Source organism: Amblyraja radiata, chromosome 20 (genome assembly GCF_010909765.2).
Source record: "Amblyraja radiata isolate CabotCenter1 chromosome 20, sAmbRad1.1.pri, whole genome shotgun sequence".
In the NCBI taxonomy this organism is placed as follows: Eukaryota; Metazoa; Chordata; class Chondrichthyes; order Rajiformes; family Rajidae; genus Amblyraja; species Amblyraja radiata.
This window is the reverse complement of record NC_045975.1, coordinates 37,283,083-37,304,337: the sequence shown is the minus strand read 5'-3', so window position 1 is coordinate 37,304,337 and position 21,255 is coordinate 37,283,083. Positions and strand designations below refer to the sequence as shown.

Here is a 21,255-nt window from a genome sequence, read left to right as displayed (position 1 = left end):
AAGAACACTGACACCCACTTAGAGAATGCAACAAATGCACAATGTACAAGCAGCACGGCATTTACCTGCTGCAGTGACAAAAATTGTGCGGATATAGCAGCAACAAAAAAAAAAAAAAGCTTTACTGAGTTTATCATTGTTTCAAATGCCTGAAAGAGCTGGAAGAGAAGGCAAATAGATCAAAAATTCAGAATCATACAAGCAAGGAAACGGGGCCCTTTGGCCCAACTCACCCACGCTGACTGAAATGCACAAATTAGCGAGTCCCATCTGCCTGTGTAGAGTATTCTACGACAGCAGACCACAGCTACCAAAAGCACCACTTCGAAAGTGGCTGCTCCATAGAAGTGGCCAACAAAGCCACTCCAGCCCTTCAACAAAGAAAACTGGTGGAAATCTTCCAAAGTGGATTGAAGTGCAACATGAAATACAACATCGGTTACAGATCAGTCTTGTATAATGCATTCATTTTTGCCACATGGTCTTCCCAGGAGGATTACGCTAGATAATGGTCTACAATGTAATTTCAAATTAAATTGTTTGTGAAATGAAATTGGATCAAATGCCATTTCACATCCCCTTACCATCCAGCCTCAAAGAGAGAAATTGTGGGCTTGTTATATTCAGTAAAAGACATCTTAAGAAGCATGTGAATAGAAAGTGCAGATTTTCTTCTGACCCATGTCAGAACACATGCCTGTAGAAATACTGTTGAATGGTAGACCCAGGGATGTCAGGACTCTGGTTCAGCCAGATCTGGGAATGAAGGTGGAAAAGTGTAGAATATCAAATTTATGATGCATGTTGTAAAGAAGAGGTTCAAATTAAATGATAAGGCCAAGTTCTAACACAGTCAGGATTGTCAGAAGTGAGAAACTGGGACACCAGAAAGACTCTGGAGATTCATGAGTGATTCAAACATATTTACATAAAGTGTTTGATACCCTGGAGGCAGATTGAGAGTTGAATGTCCACCCAAAGCCACGCTCTAAAATTACAGACGTTAACAAATCATGCCTGAACAAAGTTGCCAAGTTCAGAAACGAACACCAGCGATATCATCTGGCAAGATCCCAAGATCATAGAAGAACAGCAGTGCTTTTGTTACCATGTGTGAAGGTACTGAGCCACAAAATATGTTATTTGCATTACAATGCTTTCATCTCATGTATTGCTTTTGGTGCCAACAATATGGTCGGAGGATTCAAATGCAGACTGAGCAAATGGTTTGCCGAGCTCCCATCTGTTCAGTCCACAGGGATGAGTGACTCCAGACTTCTTGTTGCCGACCATTTTATTCTCCATCCCACTCTGATGCTGGCCTGATTGTGACCACCTGCAGTGACAATGCAGAAGGCGGAAATCCATCTGTGATATTAGCTCAGTTTATTGTTTTCGTTCCAGTTTTTCTTTGGGAGTGGAGAACATGGACCTACTAATTTGCCGAGCAAGTCTTTTCACAGTCCTGTTATTTTCCCCACGTTCCTTTGTCTATGTTCTCGCTTCGACTGCTCCCGATCACTCACCAACAAAGTAAAACTGTTTACAACTTATCCCCAGTCACCCTGGTTTTACCCGATCCCCCTCCGCCACTCTTCCTGCAGCCTCGTTCCTTTGTCTCCTGCAAAGTGCTGGAGGAACTCAGCAAGACAGGCAGCATCTGCGGAGGGAAGTACACAGATGTTTCAGGTCGAGATCTTTCTGTAGACTGATCAGTCGCATGCGGTCTTCCAGACAGAGCGGATGAGTGGTCCAGATATCATTGGGGCAAATGTAACATATGGAATGCAACACATTCTGATTCACTTTCCTATTATGAGATGGAACTTCAGAGCTTTTGCAGATACCATAGGCAAGGACAATACATGGATATTTAGCAGGAGGATGTTTCTGTTTAGCCACTCAGAGAAGCAGAAGGCTGTGTGCTCGTACCCCTGCGCTATTCACTCTATACTCATGACTTGTAGCCGGATACAGTTTCAAATCCATTAAATTTGCCGACTACACCATCTTTGTTGGACGAGTTACAGTTGACGATGAGTCAAAGTATAGGAGAGAGGATGATCAACTGACTGAATGGTGTCATAACAGCAACCTTGCCTTGACATCGAGTCAGTAAAACCAAGGAACTGATTGTTGACTTTGGAGGAAGTTGAGGATCCACAAACCTGTCTTCATTGATGGGACGGTGGTGGGGAGAGTCAAAAACATCAAATTACTGGGTGTGCATATCTCGGAAGAGGTGTCCTTGACTCAGTACACTGATGCAATCACAAAGAAAGGCCATCAATGCTTCTACTTCATGAGAAGATTGATGAGACTTGGTATGGCAGTGAATACTCTCTTGAGGTTCTATAGATGTATAGTAGAGAGGACATTGACTGGTTGCATCGTGGCCTGGTTCAGCATCTTGAAAGCCCAGGAATTAAGAAGATTGCAAAAAGTGGTGAACATTGCCCAGTCCATCACAGGTACTAACCTCCTCACCATCGAAGGAATCTAAAGAAACCGCTGCCTCAAATTTGCAGACGGCATCATCAGAGACCCACTCCACCCTGGCCACACTCTCATTTCACTCCTGTCATCGAGAAGAAGGTAAAGGAGCCTGAAAACTGTAACATCCAGATGCAAGAACAGCTTTTTCTCTACAACCATCAGACTATTAAACACTACAACCTCCAAATAAGCCCCAAACTACATAGACTTGGGAGCATTGTTTTTATCTTTGCACTGTTAAGGTTTGTTTGATTTTCTATATATATTTTTTTCTATGTAGATCATTTTTGTTGTTTAATTAAGGTGTTTACAGGGCACTATGTTTACATATCTGCTATGTTGCTGCCAGTAAGAATTTCATTGTTCAGTTTTGGGACATATGACAAGAAAGCACTCTTGACAATCTGGCAATTTTCAGACAAGACATAGAAACATAGAAAGTAGGTGCAGGAGTATGCCATTCAGCCCTTCGAGCCAGCACCACCATTCAATATGATCATGATTGATCATCCAGAATCAGTACCCTGCCCCTGATTTTTCCCCATATCCCTTGATTCCATTAAGACACAGCAGCGACATTAGAATGGCTGTCATCGGTGCACATGTAGAAGCTGACACTTTCTGTGCAATAACATGGTGCCATATTCAAGGGGGAGTGATAGGAGGCATCCAATAATACATACACAAACATTATGGGTTGAGGGTGGTGGGAGAGGGTTGGGAGGAATGCCCACGTGATTAACAGCACATTACTGGAGATTTATTCAATGCTGCAAAGGTTTCTATCTACCATCCCCTCAGGCAACATCAAGACTGGTCTGAAAAAGGGTCTCAACTCAAAAAGTCACCCATTCCTTCTCTCCAGAGATGCTGCCTGGCCCGCTGAGTTACTCCAGCATTTTGCTTCTATCTTCAGATTAAACCAGCATCAGAATTTCCCCTGAATAAGGGGATTAATAAAGTATTTATCTATCTATCTATCTATCTATCTGCAGTTCCTTCCTACACATCAAGACTAGTTAGCTCTACTGCCAAGTATTCCAAATCATGGAAAATAGGTGCAGGAGTAGGCCATTCGGCCCCTCGAGCCATCACCGCCATTCAATATGATCATGGCTGATCATCCAAAATCAGTACCCCGTTCCTGCATTTTTCCCCATATCCCTTGATTCCCGAAGTGCTATATCTCCTAGTTATTAAGGATGTCATAAATAATCTGCCGGAAATAGCAGAGGACCGGGGGTCAAATGAGATGGAGGAACTGAGTGAAATCCAGGTTAGTCGGGAAGTGGTGTTAGGTAAATTGAATGGATTAAAGGCTGATAAATCCCCAGGGCCAGATAGGCTGCATCCCAGAGTGCTTAAGGAAGTAGCCCAAGAAATAGTGGATGCATTAGTGATCATTTTTCAAAACTCTTTAGATTCTGGAGTAGTTCCTGAGGATTGGAAGATAGTTAATGTAACCTCACTTTTTAAAAATGGAGGGAGAGAGAAAATGGGGAATTACAGACCAGTTAGTCTAACATCGGTAGTGGGGAAAATGCTAGAGTCAGTTAATAAAGATGGGATAGCAGCACATTTGGAAAGTGGTGAAATCATTGGACAAAGTCAGCATGGATTTATGAAAGGTAAATCATGTCTGACGAATCTTATAGAATTTTTCGAGGATGTAACTAGTAGAGTCGATAAGGGCGAACCGGTGGATGAGTTATATCTGGACTTCCAGAAGGCTTTCGACAAGGTCCCACATAAGAGATTAGTATGCAAACTTAAAGCACACGGTATTGGGGGTTCAGTATTGATGTGGATAGAGAACTGGCTGGCAGACAGGAAGCAAAGAGTATGAGTAAACGGGTCCTTTTCCGAATGGCAGGCAATGACTAGTGGGGTACCGCAAGGCTCAGTGCTGGGACCCCAGCTATTTACAATACATATTAATGATTTGGACGAGGGAATTGAATGCAACATCTCCAAGTTTGCGGATGACACGAAGCTGGGGGGCAGTGTTAACTGTGAGGAGGACGCTAGGAGGATGCAAGGTGACTTGGATAGATTGGGTGAGTGGGCAAATGCATGGCAGATGCAGTATAATGTGGATAAATGTGAGGTTATCCACTTTGGTGGCAAGAACAGGAAAGTAGACTATTATCCGAATCGTGGTCGATTAGGAAAAGGGCAGATGCAACGAGACCTGGGTGTCATGGTACACCAGTCTTTGAAAGTAGGCATGCAGGTGCAGCAGGCAGTGAAGAAAGCGAATGGTATGTTAGCATTCATGCAAAAGGATTTGAGTATAGGAGCAGGGAGGTTCTACTGCAGTTGTACAGGGCCTTGGTGAGACCACACCTGGAGTATTGCGTACAGTTTTGGTCTCCTAATCTGAGGATAGACATTCTTGCCATAGAGGGAGTACAGAGAAGGTTCACCAGATTCCTGGGATGGCAGGACTTTCATATGAAGAAAGACTGGTTAGACTCGGCTTGTACTTGCTAGAATTTTGAAGATTGAGGGGGGATCTTATAGAAACTTACAAAATTCTTAAGGGGTTGGACAGGCTAGATACAGGAAGATTGTTCCCGATGTTGGGGAAGTCCAGAACAAGGGGTCACAGTTTAAGGATAAGGGGGAAGTCTTTTGTTGTGAATAATTAAGTAGATTTTCAAAGTCTACAGAGAGATTTAGACCATTTGGAAGAGTGGTCTGAAAGATGGCAGATGGAGTTTAATGCTGATAAGTGTGAGGTGCTACATCTTGGCAGGACAAATCAAAATAGGACGTACATGGTAAATGGTAGTAATCGAGGAATGTAGTTGAACAGAGGGATCGATGAATAACTGTGCGTAGTTCCCTGAAGGTGGAATCTCATGTAGATAGGGTGGTAAAGAAAGCTTTTGGTGTGCTGGCCTTTATAAATCAGAGCATTGAGTATAGAAGTTGGGATGTAATGTTAAAATTGTACAAGGCATTGGTGAGGCCAATTCTGGAGTATGGTGTACAATTTTGGTCGCCAAATTATAGAAAAGATGTCAACAAAATAGAGAGAGTACAAAGTAGATTTACTAGAATGTTGCCTGGGTTTCAGCAACTAAATTACAGAGATAGGTTGAACAAGTTAGGTCTTTATTCGCAGAAGGTTAAGGGGGGGACTTGATAGAGGTCTTTAAAATGATGAGAGGGATAGACAGAGTTGACGTGGATAAGCTTTTTCCATTGAGAGTAGGGAAGTTTCAAACAAGAGGACATAATTTGAGAATTAAGGGACAGAAGTTTAGGGGTAACATGAGGGGGAACTTCTTTACTCAGAGTGGTAGCTGGGTGGGATGAGCTTCCAGTGAAAGTGGTGGAGGCAGGTTTGATTTTATCATTTAAAAATAAATTGGATGGGTATATGTACGGGAAAGGAATGGAGGGTTATGGTCTGAGTGCAGGTAGATGGGACTAGGGGGAAACAAGTGTTCGGCACGGTCTAGAAGGGCCAAGATGGCCTGTTTCCGTGCTGTAATTGTTATATGGTTATATGGTTAAGTCCGAGATGAGAATTTTTTTTTTCACACAGAGAGTGGTGAATCTGTGGAATTCTCTTCCACAGAAAGTAGTTGAGGTCAGTTCATTGGCTATATTTAAGAGGGAGTTAGATGTGGCCCTTGTGGCTAGAGGAATCAGGGGGAATGGAGAGAAGGCAGGTACAGGATACTGAGTTGGATGATCAGCCATGATCATATTGAATGGCGGTGCAGGCTCGAAGGGCCGAATGGCCTACTCCTGCACCTATTTTCTATGTTTCCATGTTACTCTCTTGAAAACATCCAGTGAATCGGCCTCCACTGCCTTCTGAGGCAGAGAATTCCACATATTCACAACTCTCAGGGTGAAAAAGTTTTTTCTCATCTCAGTCCTAAATGGCCTACCCCTTATTCTTAGATTGTAACCCCAGGTTTTGGACTCACCCATCATCGGGAACATTTTTCCTGCACCTAGCCTGTCCAATCCCTTAAGAATTTTATGTTTCTATAAGATTATCTCTCATCCTTCTAAATTCCAGCGAATACAAGCCCAGTATATCCATTCTTTCATCATATGTCAGTCCCGCCATCCCGGGAATTAACCTGGTGAATCTACACTGCACTCCCTCAATAACAAGAATGTCCTTCCTCAAATTAGGAGACCAAAACTGCACACAAAACTCCAGATGTGGTCGCACCAGGACCCTGTACAACTGCAGTAGGTCCTCCTTGCTCCTATACTCTATGAGAAAATCATTTTTTACACAGAGAGTGGTGAATCTGTGGAATTCTCTGCCACAGAAGGTAGTTGAGGCCAGTTCATTGGCTATATTTAAGAGGGAGTTAGATGTGGCCCTTGTGGCTAAAGGGATCAGGGGGTATGGAGAGAAGGCAGGTACAGGATACTGAGTTGGATGATCAGCCATGATCATATTGAATGCCGGTGCAGGCTCGAAGGGCCGAATGGCCTACTCCTGCACCTATTTTTTATGTTTCTATGTTTCTTTGTGTGCAGTCCAGCACCCGGGCCAACTCATCATTCACCCAGCCACGGTCGAGTCGGTCAACAAATTGCCGTCGGGAATTTGTCCCTAATTTTGACCTTTTGTCCCTTATTTGGGAGTGAGAAAGTTGGCAACCCTGGGTGCAACAGAAGCTGTTGGAGAACACTGGCACCATTCCTTTCCGACTTTTCCGACAGCTTTCTTAATCTCTGAGACAATACGCTCTACCCTGTGTGCAGTCAGTTCTGGCTGATAAGGGTTTCCAAGAAGAGTCTTCCCTTACTGAACAAGTGCTGCATAAAAAAGTCTCGTACACTTGCAAACACATTACTTTCTGACTATTTCCAACATATGCCTTAATCTCTTTGAGACATTGCGCTCTACACCTGTGTGCAGTCAGTTCTGTCAGATAAGAGTCCCCAAGAAGAGTGTTGCCTTATTGAACATGTGCTGCAGAAAAATTTTCATACACATGCAAATAAACTCCAACAACGCAGTGAATAAGTGAGTTCGGTATTCCGACTGCACATGCCCAGGTCAAAGGTCACTATGCATAAACAGCCCTGGAAAGCAGTGGACCTTCATTTCTACCTTTTTATCCAGCTTTAATTCTTCTAGGTAAGAAAAAACTGCTTTCAAACTATGAAATAGTTGTATTAAAAGCTAAGATTATTTTGTCATTTTTATTGCTTTATGCTTTGGTGAGTGAGCGAGATCGTGCTTGTCCGTGGTCGGTGTCGGGCCCGGGTCTGTTGCGTTGCTGCTGGGCCGTCCCCATCCCCTCCCGGGTGTCCCGCCGTCCCTGTCCAGGGGGGGGGGGAGGGCTGAAGGTGTCGGGCCGGGCTTGCAGCCGGCGCGGGGGGAAAGCTAAGTTGCTGTAGCACTTTGTGTGTATGGCTGGTGCTCGGCTTTACTATACCAACCACACCCTTGGTTAACCACATCAGACTCATGCATCATTCAATCTTCTACCCAGATTCCAATTTTCTCCATAAATGTTTCATTAAACTAATCCTACTTCCCGCAAATCATTTTCTCTAATTATTCAAAGTGTACATTAATGAAATCTACTTTCTCAGTAGCTTGGGAATTGTCCTCATCCCATAGCTGAAAGTAAACAAGGATGTTGCCAGGACTTGAGGGCCAGAGTAAGTGGGAGAGGTTGGGCGGACTAGGATTTTATTCCTTGGCGTGTAGGAAAATGAGAGGGTGATGCATAAGATCATGAAGGGAATAGATAGCATGGAGGAATAGAATCTTTTTACGCAGAATAGGCGAATCAAGAACCAGAGGACATAGGATTAAGGTAAGAAGGGAAAGATTTAATAGGAACCTGAGGAGCAACTTTTTCCACAGAGGGTAATGAGTGTATGGAATGAGCTGCCAGAGGGGGTAGTTGGAGCTGGTACTATAATAACATTTAAAAGACATTTGGACAGGCACATGGAAATGTCTAAAGGAACATGGGCCAAACTCGGGCAAGTGAGTAGTCTAGATGGGGCATCTTGTTCGGCAGAAGCAATTTAAAAATGGCTCCAATGATTGGGAGATCAGAATACATCCTTAAATTATGTAAAATCCATTCAAGTCGGGTAACAGCAGGAAAGACAGTTTTGTTCTTTCACTTCAGATTTCTCTACCTTCACAAGATAGAAACTAAACCATCGTTTTATCTCTGGGCATTTTATCTGAAGCAACTAGTCTAAGGAAACAATGGGATTTAGAACAGTTGCAGATATGGGAAAAGAAATGTCAGATAGTTTTTATTCCAAGCAAGTGCAAAGAGTTGCACTTTGGATGGTCAAATCTAAGCAAAAAGTACACAGTTAATGTCATGGCCTTTATCAGCATTGAAGTGCAGCAGGATCTCAGGGTCCAAGTCCAGAGATCCCTGATAGTCACAACACAAGCTAATAGAGTGGTAAATAAGCCATATGGTGTCTTCGGGACATTGAGTATAAGAATCAGGAAGTCAAGTTGCAGCTTCATAAAACTTTGGTTAGGTTGCATTTGGATTATTCAGCAGAGTTCTGGTTCCCCCATTACATGAAGAATATAGAGGATTTGGAGGGGGTTTACCAAAATGCCTGTTGATCTGTCTGCAGAAGAGTCCTGACCTGAAACATCACTATCTATGTTCTCCAGAGATGCTGCCTAATGCCCCTGTCCCACTTAGGAAACCTGAACGGAAACCTCTGGAGACTTTGCGCCCCACCCAAGGTTTCCGTGCGGTTCCCGGAGGTTGCAGGTGGTTGCCGGAGGTTGCAGGTAGTGGAAGCAGGTAGGGAGACTTACAAAAACCTTTGGGAACCGCACGGAAACCTTGGGTGGGGCGCAAAGTCTCCAGAGGTTTCCGTTCAGGTTTCCTAAGTGGGACAGGGGCTTAACTCACAGTTGCTCCAGCACTTTGTGTCTTTTTATTGTAAAGCATCATCTGCAGTTCCTTGTTTCTATATTTTACCAGAATGTTGCCTTAATTAGAAAGCAATGGCTATAACAAGTGGTTGGGCAAACTTGGATTGTTTTCTCAGGAGCAGATGTTAAGGGAAGAGTGGCTTTAATTTGGAGGGGGACATGGATATGAACACGTGCCTGATAAGTTTTAAATAGAAAACAGGAATTATCCTGCAATGGCTGTTTCAACATTTTCTGTATAAATGATGACACGGCCATTTGATAGTCATATGCCAAGCATCTTGTGCTTCAAAGGCAACTCACACATTTCTGCAGACTGCTGGAAATCTTTCTGCAGGCTGTTTGCACAAGATGAAAATGGTTTCACTGCACCTCAGACTTTTCAATTGACCTTAACTTGGTGCTTGGAATGAACCATGGTAGGTTTGTTCATGCTGATACCACTGGCTGCTTGTTTCAAATCAGAACTTTAAGTTGGATTTCACAGGCACTGCTAGGAAAGTGGTGGCCTTGGGGAGGAGACCGGTTCACTGAGGAGACTAATACTAGACTCTCTGACCAGGGACAAAGATCAACCCAAGCAGCACCTGTGAGAATTTTGAATGTTGTACGTTAAAGGTCTTGAGTCTTGTCAGGAGATCGACCTACCATCCCAGGAATCAGCCTGAACCTTTGCTGCTCTGTCTCTGTGCAGGTAGACTCAGAGGTAACAGTAAACCATCTGGGCTGATACAACAAACCAGTAAGATTAGCGGTAATGGGATAAATCATTAATGCTGGTGATGTGACCCGACTGGTCAGAAATGTAAGTTACTTTCACCGCCGCAATTACACCCTAACTTTTAGCACTGTATATCGATGGACTTTGGTGGACCAATCACCCAAAATCTTTCCAGTGCTAACCTTTTAAAACACTCTGATTTTTTTAATGTTTCCATCAAATTGGGTGATCTCACATTTTCACATTATATTCTATCTGTTGCCTTCACCCATTCTATGCCTGTACATATTATTCTGAGTACTCTGCACATTATCACGATTCATACCACTGCCCAGCTTTGTACCAGAGGTAGATCTGGATAGATTACCCTTGGACTGCATATCCAAATCATCGATACAGACTGTGAATAGGTGGGACCAGCATTGATTACAGCCCGTCGATCACAAAACGGGCCTTTGATTTGTAGTTTTCTGCCTTAACCACTTCTCAATCTACAGAAGAACATTACTCCCAATCTCACATTTTTATTTCTTATCTAATTGAGTGACATCTTAGCAAAGGCCTTCTGAAAATTCAAACACACCACATCCCCTCGCTCTCCCTTATCTATTGTTCGTTACAACCTCAAAAACTCAAGCAAGTTTGTCAAATGTGATTTCCTTTTCATAAATCTCGATTGTCTTTGACCAATCCTTTTACTCTCATCAAAATGGGAGCCTCCATTCTTAGGTCCCACCGGCTTCATGACCACTATCAAAGAAAAATAAGTTAGCATGCATTAATGACTAGCATCCAGTGGCTCTGACATACACCATCCCAAAGTGCTTTGAGAGACTGGTGATAGTACACATTAACTCCAGGCACTCAGCCAGCCGTGATACATTGCAGTTTGCTTATCTTAGCAACAGGTCCAAAGCAGATGCCATCTCCCTGGCCTAAGCTCATCACCAAAAACTGCTACATTAAGACTCCTGACCCACAGACCACAATCAGTGAGGATAGGTGATAACATCTTCTCCACAATAATTCTCAATGCTGGTGCCCCGCAAGAATTCTCAGTCCCCTTCTATATTCCTTATACACTTACGACTGTGCGGCCAAATTCGGCTCATACTCCATCTACAAGGTTTGCAGATGGCACCACTTCTTCTTCTTCTTGCGAATGAAACATAAACCAAAGGTATAGTTAGATCTCAAGCAGGGTGTTGAGCAGCTAGGTAGTTGTCTCTGCGTCAATGTCTGCCAGGCCCTGAGCTCCATTTGGTGGGTGGTAGAGTGGGCACTCAGAGATGACATGGTTGGCTGTCTGTTGTTCTGCTCCGCATTCACAGGCGGAGTCCCCATCTCCACATGCTGGCATTGAAACGCCCAACTCCAGTACCAAGTCTGTTGAGCTTCACCCATGCTCCTCTGGGGAGGTCAGACCCTGGACAGCTTTTATCTAGTGAAGAGATGTAGCTGTGTAATGGAGATGATGTTGCCTTCCACTCCTGTGACCACCTGGCGGCTATCCAGTGTACTTTTGTCTCTGTTGGCTGGATGAATGCTAGGAGTTGTTTTCCATGTGGAGCAAAGGGGTGACGGGACTTCAGTCGGGGTGGCCTCTGCTCTCTGCTGATAAACCACTATGACCTTACAACCAACAGATCAGTAAAAGCAACAAGACAACATTTCAGCTGCAGAACTGAAAGTATGCAGTCCAGAACTAGATTGCATCATCACCCACAGACTTAGAATAATAATAATAATAATAAATTTTATTTTCGGGCGCCTTTCAAAGTCTCAAGGACACCTTACAGAAATTAACAAGAGAGAAAAAACATATAGTCGGAGTAAAATAAATAATAAGGACATCACCAATACACAAATTAAAGACAGAAATCGCTCCAAAGACAAAAAATCAAAAACACAATGTGAAGAGAGAGCAGCTGCAGCTAAACCGCGCCAGCGTCCACTCTCCCTTCCGACAGCCATCTTGGACACAGACTAACATATTAACTTACACACAAAAAAATCATCCCCCCACAATGGTTAACACTGTGGGCGAAGGCACAATGTCCAGTCCCCATCTCCAGTTCTCCCAAAGTCAGGCCTATTGAGGCCACCGCTATTGCCTCTACGGAGGCCCGATGTTCCTGGCCGTTCTGGCCGGGTGCTGTTGCCCCAGCTTCGGGAGAGTCCTTTCAGCGGCCGGGCCACCTGGAACGGCCGCTTCCTAACTGGGGACCGCGGCTTCCGAAGTCGACAAGGCCGCGCCGGTTTGGAGCTCCCAGGCTCCCGATGTTAGTTGGTGCCGCCCGCTCCGCTCCGCAGACCCGCAGCCCGGAGGTGTTGATCTCGGCGGTCACAGCTCACCGGAGCTCCAACGCGTCGATCCGGCGCGGCGACCCAGGCAAGGCATCGCCCGCTCCGCTCCGCGATAGCGCTCCAGCACTGTGCCGCCACCGAAGCCGAGGTGCTGGGCGGTCCCAGCCAGGAAACGGCGCTCCACGCCCGCTGGTAGGCCACGAGGACGGGTCGACGGGGCAGCCCGGAGAAAAAGCTGCCTCACCGACCAGGTAGGGACCTAGAAATATTGTTACCCCCTACCCCCCACATTAAAAAGTAATTTCTCCCACAGACAAAGCACAGGACTCACTAAAACTGCAAAAAAAAAGTGAATTAAACGGACGGCTGCTGGTTAGCAGCCGTTCCCCAAGATGGCTCCTCCTCCTGACTATAGAATACTGATCTTCACACAAAAATGTGGAAAATGAAGCCGCACCGTAAATCTCCAATAACCCAACATGTTTTACTGACTGGAAGTTCAACATTAGTGGCGCACTGCAGGGATTGGTGCCGAGACTTTTGTTGTTTGTCTTATGCATCAATGACTTGGATGAGACGTCATTTATATGTCTGACATGGACATTTCTGTCTGTGGTCTCATAGGTAAATCTGCTGACGATTCAAAGACTGATGAGTTGCAGATGTAGCAAGGATGGTTGCCGAACGATACAGAGGGATATGGATCAGGTGGAAAGTTAGATGGATCTGTAGCAGACAGAATTTATTCTGATGAGAGTAATGGTATTGTATTTTAGATCGCCTAATACTGGCCAAACATACAGAGTAATCAGCAGAGACCTTAGAAACAGGGAGGTCTAGTTCACAGGGAAGTCGTAGCTCCCTGAAAATGGCAACATCGTTGGTGGATAGGGAAGTGAAAAAGGCATGTAGTTTACTTTCATAGGAAGGAGTACTGCGTGTAAGAGCTGAGGCATCATGCTGCAGCTCTACAAGACATTAGATGAGCCACACTTGCAATACTGCAACTAGTCCAGGACACCGCACTGAAAGGATGTGGTAATGCTAGAAAAGTGCAGAAATGATTCATCAGAATATTATACACAAGGAACTGCAGGTGATGGGATCTGGAACAAAAAACACAAAGTGCTGGAGTAACTCAGTGGGTCTCACAGTTAGCATCTTTGGAGAAGCCCTCTTGCTGACTCGAGTCTGAAGAAGGCAGGTAAAATCATAGCATTAAGAAAGCATTTGGTTAGGTACATGGATAGGAAAGGAAAAAAGGGATATGGGCCAAATGCAGGCAAATGGAACTAGCATCGAAAGGCATCATTGTCAGCAAAGCCATCAGGCCGAAGAGCCTGTTTCAATCCTTTACGCCTCTCTCTACAACTCTATGAACCAGGTGCCAAACCATCCGAACTGTTCAATTGCAGTTTACCAAAGCTTTAGGTATATGCAGTACACAAAAATTAAAAAAGTATATAGTTAATCTGGATAATTACAATCCATCTGCTTGCAAAAGTCACATTTATGGAAGAACTCAGAAATTGCTCTTTATAAACATCACTTACTTATCAATTACGTTGAACAACCCCTGTTCCAGGCGTACTCTGGCCCAATCCCCAAACTCTGTTACATTGACAACTGCATCAGTGCTACCTCCTACACTCATGCAGAACTCATGGACTTCATCAACTTCACCACCAATTTCCATCCTGCACTCAAATTCACTTGGACCATCTCAGATACCTTCCTCCCCTTCCTTGATCTCACCGTCTCCATCTTAGGAGATAGACTATCAACTGATGTCTATTATAAACCCACTGACTCCCACAACTATCTCCACTACACTTCTTTCAACCCTACTTCCTGCACAGATTCTATCCCCTACTCCCAATTCCTCTGTCTACGCCGCATCTGCGCCCAAGATGAGGTATTTCATACCAGGACATCCGAGATGTCCTCATTCTTTAGGGAACGTCACATACAACACATAATCCTCTGACATTTTCCACAGTGCGGTCACATACAACACATAATCCTCCGACATTTTCACCACCTCCAACAGAATCCCACCACCAGTCACATCTTCCAATCTCCGCCATTTCCTCCTTCTGCAGAGACCATTCCCTCCGCAACTCACTGGTTAACAGGGTTACAGGGTTACAGGGTTTCCTTTATTGTCATTCAGGCCGAAGTCTGAACGAAATTTCGTGCCTGCAGTCATACATACATACAATACAATAAAAAAACAACAATAAACACATATTAACATCCACCACAGTGAGTCCACATAGCACCTTCTCACTGTGATGGAGGCAAAAGTCTTAGGGCTGCAGTCTCTTCCCTCCTCTTCTCTCTCTGCGCTGAGGCGATACCCCACCGGGCGATGTAGCAAACAGTCCCGCGGCTCAAACACCGCGGCCCCGGGGTGGTCGAAGCTGCCGTCCACCAGTCCTGCTGACACAGCCGCTGGCCCGCGGCCGAACCCCGGACTCAGGTTACCGCCGCCAGAACGCCATCCCAGCCACCGGAGCACCGTTCCAGCCCCGAGCCGGATCGCCCTCACGTGAGTGCCGTTACTGTCTCAGCCTCGCGCAAGGCCGCCCAGACATGGGCGCCGCTCCTCCCTCGGGCTGGGCCGGGCAGCCCCGACATGGGCGCCGCTCCTCCCTCGGGCTGGGCCGGGCAGCCCCAACATGGGCGCCGCTCCTCCCTTGGGCTGGGCCGTCCAAACATGGGTGCCGCTCCTCCCTCGGGCTGGGAGCGCCGCACCTCCCCGAGCTCGGCCACTCCGACGGGAGCACCGTTCCTTCCTCGGACCAGGCCGCCCCCCAGGAGCGTCACAGCCCCTCACGGAAGCCCTGTTCCAGCCCCGAGCCAGGCTGTCCTCACGAGAGCGAGCCCAGGGTGAGTCCTGCCGGGCTCTGCCTCTTGAGCCTCGAGGTCGCCAGCTCCGCCATTAGGCCTCAGCGCAGACGGAGGCAGAGAAGGGGAATACGACAAAAAAGTCGCATTCCCCCGCAGGGAGAGACAGCAAGCCCCGTTTCAACCCCCCCCCCCCCCAAAACACAAACTAAAAAAACAAAAACTGGACTAGCCAAAACTAAATAAACAACACAAAAAAAGCAAAAACAAACGGACTGCAGGTGAGCCGCTGCTGCCAGGGCAGCGCCGCCACTTATCCCTTCCCACCCAAACCACCCCTTCCCAGGTACCTTCCCCTGCAACCGCAGGAGATGCAACACCTGCCCCTATACCTCCTCCCTCAACTCTGTCCAGGGACCCCGACAGTCCTGCCAGGTTTGGCAGAGATTCACTTACACCTCCTCCAACCTCGTCTACTGTATGCATTGTTCAAAAGGTGGACTCTTATACATCAGTGAGAACAACGTAGACTGGGCGATCGTTTCGCTGAACACCTTCGCTCAGTCCACCTGGACCTACCTGATCACACGGTTGCTAAACACTTTAATTCTCCTTCCAATTCCCACATTGACCTTACTGTCCTGGGTCTCGTCCATTGTCAGAGTGAGGCAAAATGCAAATTGGAGGAACAGCATCTCATACTTTGCTTGGGCAGCTTACACAGCCCAGTGGTATGAATATTGATTTCTCTAACTTTAAGTAACCCCAGCATTTGCTCTCTCACCATCCCTTTCCCCCACCCAAGTCATACCAGCTTCTCATTTTCACCCAACAGATTATTAACAATGGCCTTTAGACAAAAATGCTGGAGAAACTCAGCAGGTGAGGCAGCATCTATGGAGCGAAGGAATAGGTGGCGTTTCGGGTCGAGGCCCTTCTTCGTTGAACAATGGCCTGTTTTCATCATTATTTTTTTAGCATATCTTTCATTCATTGTTCTATATCTCTCTACATCGTCGTCTATGTATCTCTTTCCCTTTCTCGTGCCTTTCAGTCCGAAGGAGGGTCCTGACCCGAAACGTCGCCCATTCCTTCTCTTCAGAGATGCTGCCTGTCCCGCTGAGTTAGTCCAGCTTTTTGTGTCTATCTTCGGTTTAAACCAGCATCTACAGTTCCTTCCTACACTTATCAACTTTCAGTTTGGGTTTTAGCAGGTCTGCTTAGCTCCAAACACCTTCAAAGACTCGTCCAAACAGGGACCAAAGATTGTAATCCAGAGACGATGCCAGAGTAATGGTATAAATCGTGGAAACTTGGGAATTCAGGGAAGAGAATATGATGTTTTGGAACATATCCACACTACAAGAGGGGCTGCTGGCAGTCTTAAAGGTGGATACTTCCCCAGAGTCTGCGCAAAGTGCATTATTCCAGGGCATTGTTGACAGGTAGGGAAGAAATTGCTGGGGCGCTGACAGAGATATTGGTATCATTGTTTGCCAAAGGTGAGGCTTTACCTTTATTTAAGGACTGCAAGAACAAGCCAGGAAACTAACGACTGATGAGCCTAAAATTAGTGGTGGGTAAATTACTGGGGTATTATGAGAGCATTTGGAAAAGCAAGGACTGATTATGTCCGCTATGTCGGCATTGCTTGCTTGTCAAATCAGGAATACCACACCAAAAATCATTTTCTATTCTTCTTGCCGAGAATATCATACCGATATCCCTAAAATGTATCACCTCAAAACAATCTGTTTTGCAGATAATTTCCATAATTTTGTTATATTACTCCTCATTTTCCTCTCTGCACACACACATGCAGCACCATCCTTACCTGTCATTCAGCCCTGCTCTATTTCCGCGCTCCCTGCCTGACCTTCATCCTCTCTTTGCCCATTCCGCCTCCTCCAACAATTCCCCTCTCCTCCTCTAATTGTCTGTTGTCTGTACATACAATGATTAAACACTCTAGACTCTCTCCGTTCCGCTCTCACCAGGTTGACGAATCTGAGAGTTTTTCCAGCCGCGGGTGTGTGGAGTCCGAGCACCAGCAGGGCGAGCAGTAGAGCTGGGTAATGGAGTGCCGTGGCCTCAGGGCCTGCCATCCAGTAGCCAGACTCAGCGACTGGACAACTTAGCGGTGCCCGATCATTATCACAACGACGAGGTGGCAGAGGCACGATGACATTGAACCGCGGCCCAACGACCCGCCCCTAGCAACCTAGACCCGCCCCTAGCAACCTAGACCCGCCCCTAGCAACCTAGACCCGCCCCTAGCAACCTAGACCCGCCCCTGGCAACCTAGACCCGCCCCTAGCAACCTAGACCCGCCCCTAGCAGCCTAGACCCGCCCCTAGCAACATAGACACGCCCCTAGAAACCTAGACCCGCCCCTAGAAACCTAGACATGCCCCTAGCAACCTAGACACGCCCTTAGCAACCTTGACCCGCCCCTAGAAATCTAGACACGCCCCTAGCAACCTAGACCCGCCCCTAGCAGCATAGACACGCCCCTAGCAACCTAGACCCGCCCATAGCAACCTAGACCCACTACCTAACAACCGAGACCCGCCCCTAGCAACATAGACCCGCCCCTAGAACCTAGACACGCCCCTAGCAACAGACCCGCCCCTAGCAGCCTAGACCCGCCCCAAGCAGCCTAGACCCGCCCCTAGCAACCTAGACCCGCCACCTAACAACCGAGACCCACCCCAAGCAACCTAGACACGCCCCTAGAAACCTAGACACGCCCCTAGCAACAGACCCGCCCCTAGCAAACTAGACCCTCCCCTAGCAACATAGACCCGCCCCTAGCAACATAGAAGGTAGACGAAAATGCTGGGGAAACTCAGCGGGTGAGGCAGCATTTATGGAGCGAAGGAAATAGGCAACGTTTCGGGTCGAAATCCTTCTTCAGACAACACAACATAGCAACATAGACCTGCCCCTAGCAACATAGACCTGCCCCTAGCAAACTACCTTGTACCTTGTGGGTACACAAAAATGCTGGAGAAACTCAGCGGGTGCAGCAGTATCTATGGAGCGAAGGAATACACCCGCTGAGTTTCTCCAACATTTTTGTGTACCTTCGATTTTCGAGCATCTGCAGTTCCTTCTTGAATACCTTGTACCTTGTACCTTGTACCTTTCGAAGAGTCCACCAGGGACTATACTGGAAGTTGGACAGTTTTATACTGGACAATTTTTATAGTTATCAAACCAATTAACCTACAAACCTGTACGTCTTTGGAATGTGGGAGGAAACCGAAGATCTCGGAGAAAACCCACGCAGGTCACGGGGAGAACGTATAAACTCCATACAGACAGCACACGTAGTCGGTATTGAACCCGGAACTCCAGCGCTGCATTTTGCTGTAAGGCAGCAACTCTACTGCTGCGCCACCGTGACACCTAGACCCACCCCAGGCAACATCAACCCGCCCCCAGCAACCCAGATCCGTCCCTAGCAACTGGGACCCACCCTTGGCAGCCTAGACCCGCCCCTAGCAACATAAACCCGCCCCTAGCAGCCCAGACCCGCCCCTAGCAACCGAGACCCGCCCCGAGCCGCCCCTGATGACTGACATCTGTCCATAGCAACTAGGTAACGCCCCTGGCGAAAAGGCGGGCTGTGGAACCAGACTCCAATCCTGGCAACCAGAACCCACCCCTTGGCAACAGGCGGAGCGGAGCTCAGCCTCAGTTCTCACAAGTGTAGGAAGGAACTGCAGATGCAGTAGAAGGAATGGGTGACGTTTCGAGTTGGATCTTTCTTCAGACTGAGAGTCAGGGGTTAGGGAAATTAAATACATATAGAAGGGTAAGGTGTGAGGGAATGTGGAATCATATCCTAGTCTGGGAATATATGGTAGGAGCATCCAACCCAACATAGTGTAGCTGGGACATGTTGGCCAGTGTCGGCAGGTTGGGCCGGAGAGCCTGTTTCTACGCTGTATCACTCTCTCTATGACTCTATGCAGATGTTAATGACTAAAAAAATGTGCAGTAAACATTTGACAAGTGCTTGCATTACAGGCTGTTAATAAATATAAGGTCAAATTTCGCTTGGTCAGCTTACAACTCAGCGGTATGAATCTTGATTTCTCTAACTTCAAGTAAACCTTGCATCCCCTCTCTCTCTGTCCCTCTCCCACCCTAGTTGTTGTACTAGTTTCACTGACGTCCTGTTGAGTTTCATTGTCTGTAACTCGTTCTCACCTAGCCCACAGTTAACAATGGCCTGTTTCCTTTATCATTGTTACTTTTTTGCATATTTTTTATTCATTTGTTTTATATCTCTCTATATCACAGTCATTTCTGAGAACCGTCAGTATTTTTAAGCCAGAGATAGACAAATTCTTGTTTAGAACCGGTGTCAAGGGTTATTAAGTGAAGGCAGGAGAGTGGGATTAGGAGGCCGAGAACAGCCATGATTGAATGGCAGAAGACTCAATGGGCCGAATGGCCTAATTCTACTCCTATAACTTGTGAACTTGTGAACCATTGGCGTGAACCATAGTCTTGAACCATCCTAAGATATTCTCTGCTGTGACTCCACATGGCCCACCTTGTGGAGTTGCACACTGGGCATCAATTTCTTGTAGTTTCCCTGTGAATGCTCTGAGAAATGTGGGCACTGATTATGTATCAGGTTAGAGCGATCGTGTTGGGTGAAGGAACGGCCCAACCTAATCCTGCCTTTCAGCACTTGGATTGTACCTTCTACATCACACACAAAAATAGCAGGAATAGATCATCTGGCCCCTAGAGCCTGTCCTGTCATTCAATATAATTATGGCTGAGCTGTGCCAAGGCACAAATCCTCTTCTGTTCCAGTTCCCCACATCCTTCAATTTCCATAGTTCGAATCATGTTTAAATGTGAAATTTTGTCTCTATCCCCTCAGCAATTAATTTCAGACTCTTCACAAGGAAACCTTTTTCCTCAACTCCTACCTAATCTTTCTAGAAATCACTTCAAATCTATGCCCCTGGTTGATATCATCATCTCTAGGACAAGGCAGAAGAGTCAACTACCCTATAGAGGGAGTAGCTAGGGTGAGGAAACCATGATTTTTTGGGGTGAGGAGAAACATTAGGTTTAAGAAGGGTCTCGACCGGAGGCTGCAGCAAATCGTTCGAGCAGCTGAGAAGGTTGTTGGCTGCAACCTTATCCCCAATATGACCAACTGTACACTGCAAGGGCCAGGAAGCGAGCGAGTAATATCATCTCTGACCCCTCTCACTCTGGCTACAAACTCTTTGAAGCACTTCCCCCTGGAAGGTGACTCCGGACTGTCAAAGGCGCCACAGCCAGAGCAGTTTTTCCACAAGCAGTAGCTCTACTCAATAACCGAAAGTCTGTAGCCTCCTTTTGGTCTGATATTTTATTTCATTCACATGTTTAAACTATAATGTTTTATTATTGGTTTAATGTTTTAATTTTTTATTCTTAATTGTTTACTGTATGTCGTGTTGTTACTTGCGAGTGGAGCACCAAGGCAAATTCCTTGTATGTGTACATACTTGGCCAATAAACTTATTAATTCATTCTCTCCAGAGATACTGTCTGACCCACTGAGTTACTCCAGCTTTTTGTGGCTATCTATAGTTCTGAGGAGTACCTTCATTAGAAGATTAGTCGCTGCTCACCACCACCTCTCATGCACGAATAAGAATGGGCAATGGGTTGGTCTAACATGCTTAAAAATTGAAATAATAGATTATCGTTATTAATATGCTGGAGCCAGCAGAGTGGGCTGACAGAACACAGTCACAGGCTGAAAGGGTTAAACAGCGCAAGATCTATATGGATGGGCTGGGAGTGATTCGCTGGTCATCAATGGTGAAAGGGTTAAAATAATTGGAGACCAGCAGAGTTATTCCCTGGTCGCCCTGGATGAAAAAGTTAAAATGCTCTGCAACCAGCAGAGGGACTGAGAGTGAATCACTGGTCACCT

The 21,255-nt window shown here is 46.2% G+C and overlaps 1 protein-coding gene across 2 annotated transcripts in view; it reads right to left on the bottom strand.

Moving 5' to 3' along the window:
* Positions 1–17,503, bottom strand: part of LOC116984307 (prostatic acid phosphatase-like) — a 49,559-nt gene extending 32,056 nt beyond the window's left edge. Inside the window, exon 1 of one of the 2 annotated variants that reach the window (XM_033038419.1) lies at positions 17,291–17,503. In XM_033038419.1, the coding sequence (XP_032894310.1) occupies positions 17,291–17,401 (111 nt within the window). In that variant the 5' untranslated portion in view covers positions 17,402–17,503. Of the gene's footprint in view, positions 1–233; positions 376–17,290 lie in introns of those variants that run through there. The other variant, XM_033038420.1, reaches the window with a different exon arrangement.
* Positions 17,504–21,255: the final 3,752 nt, after the last annotated feature.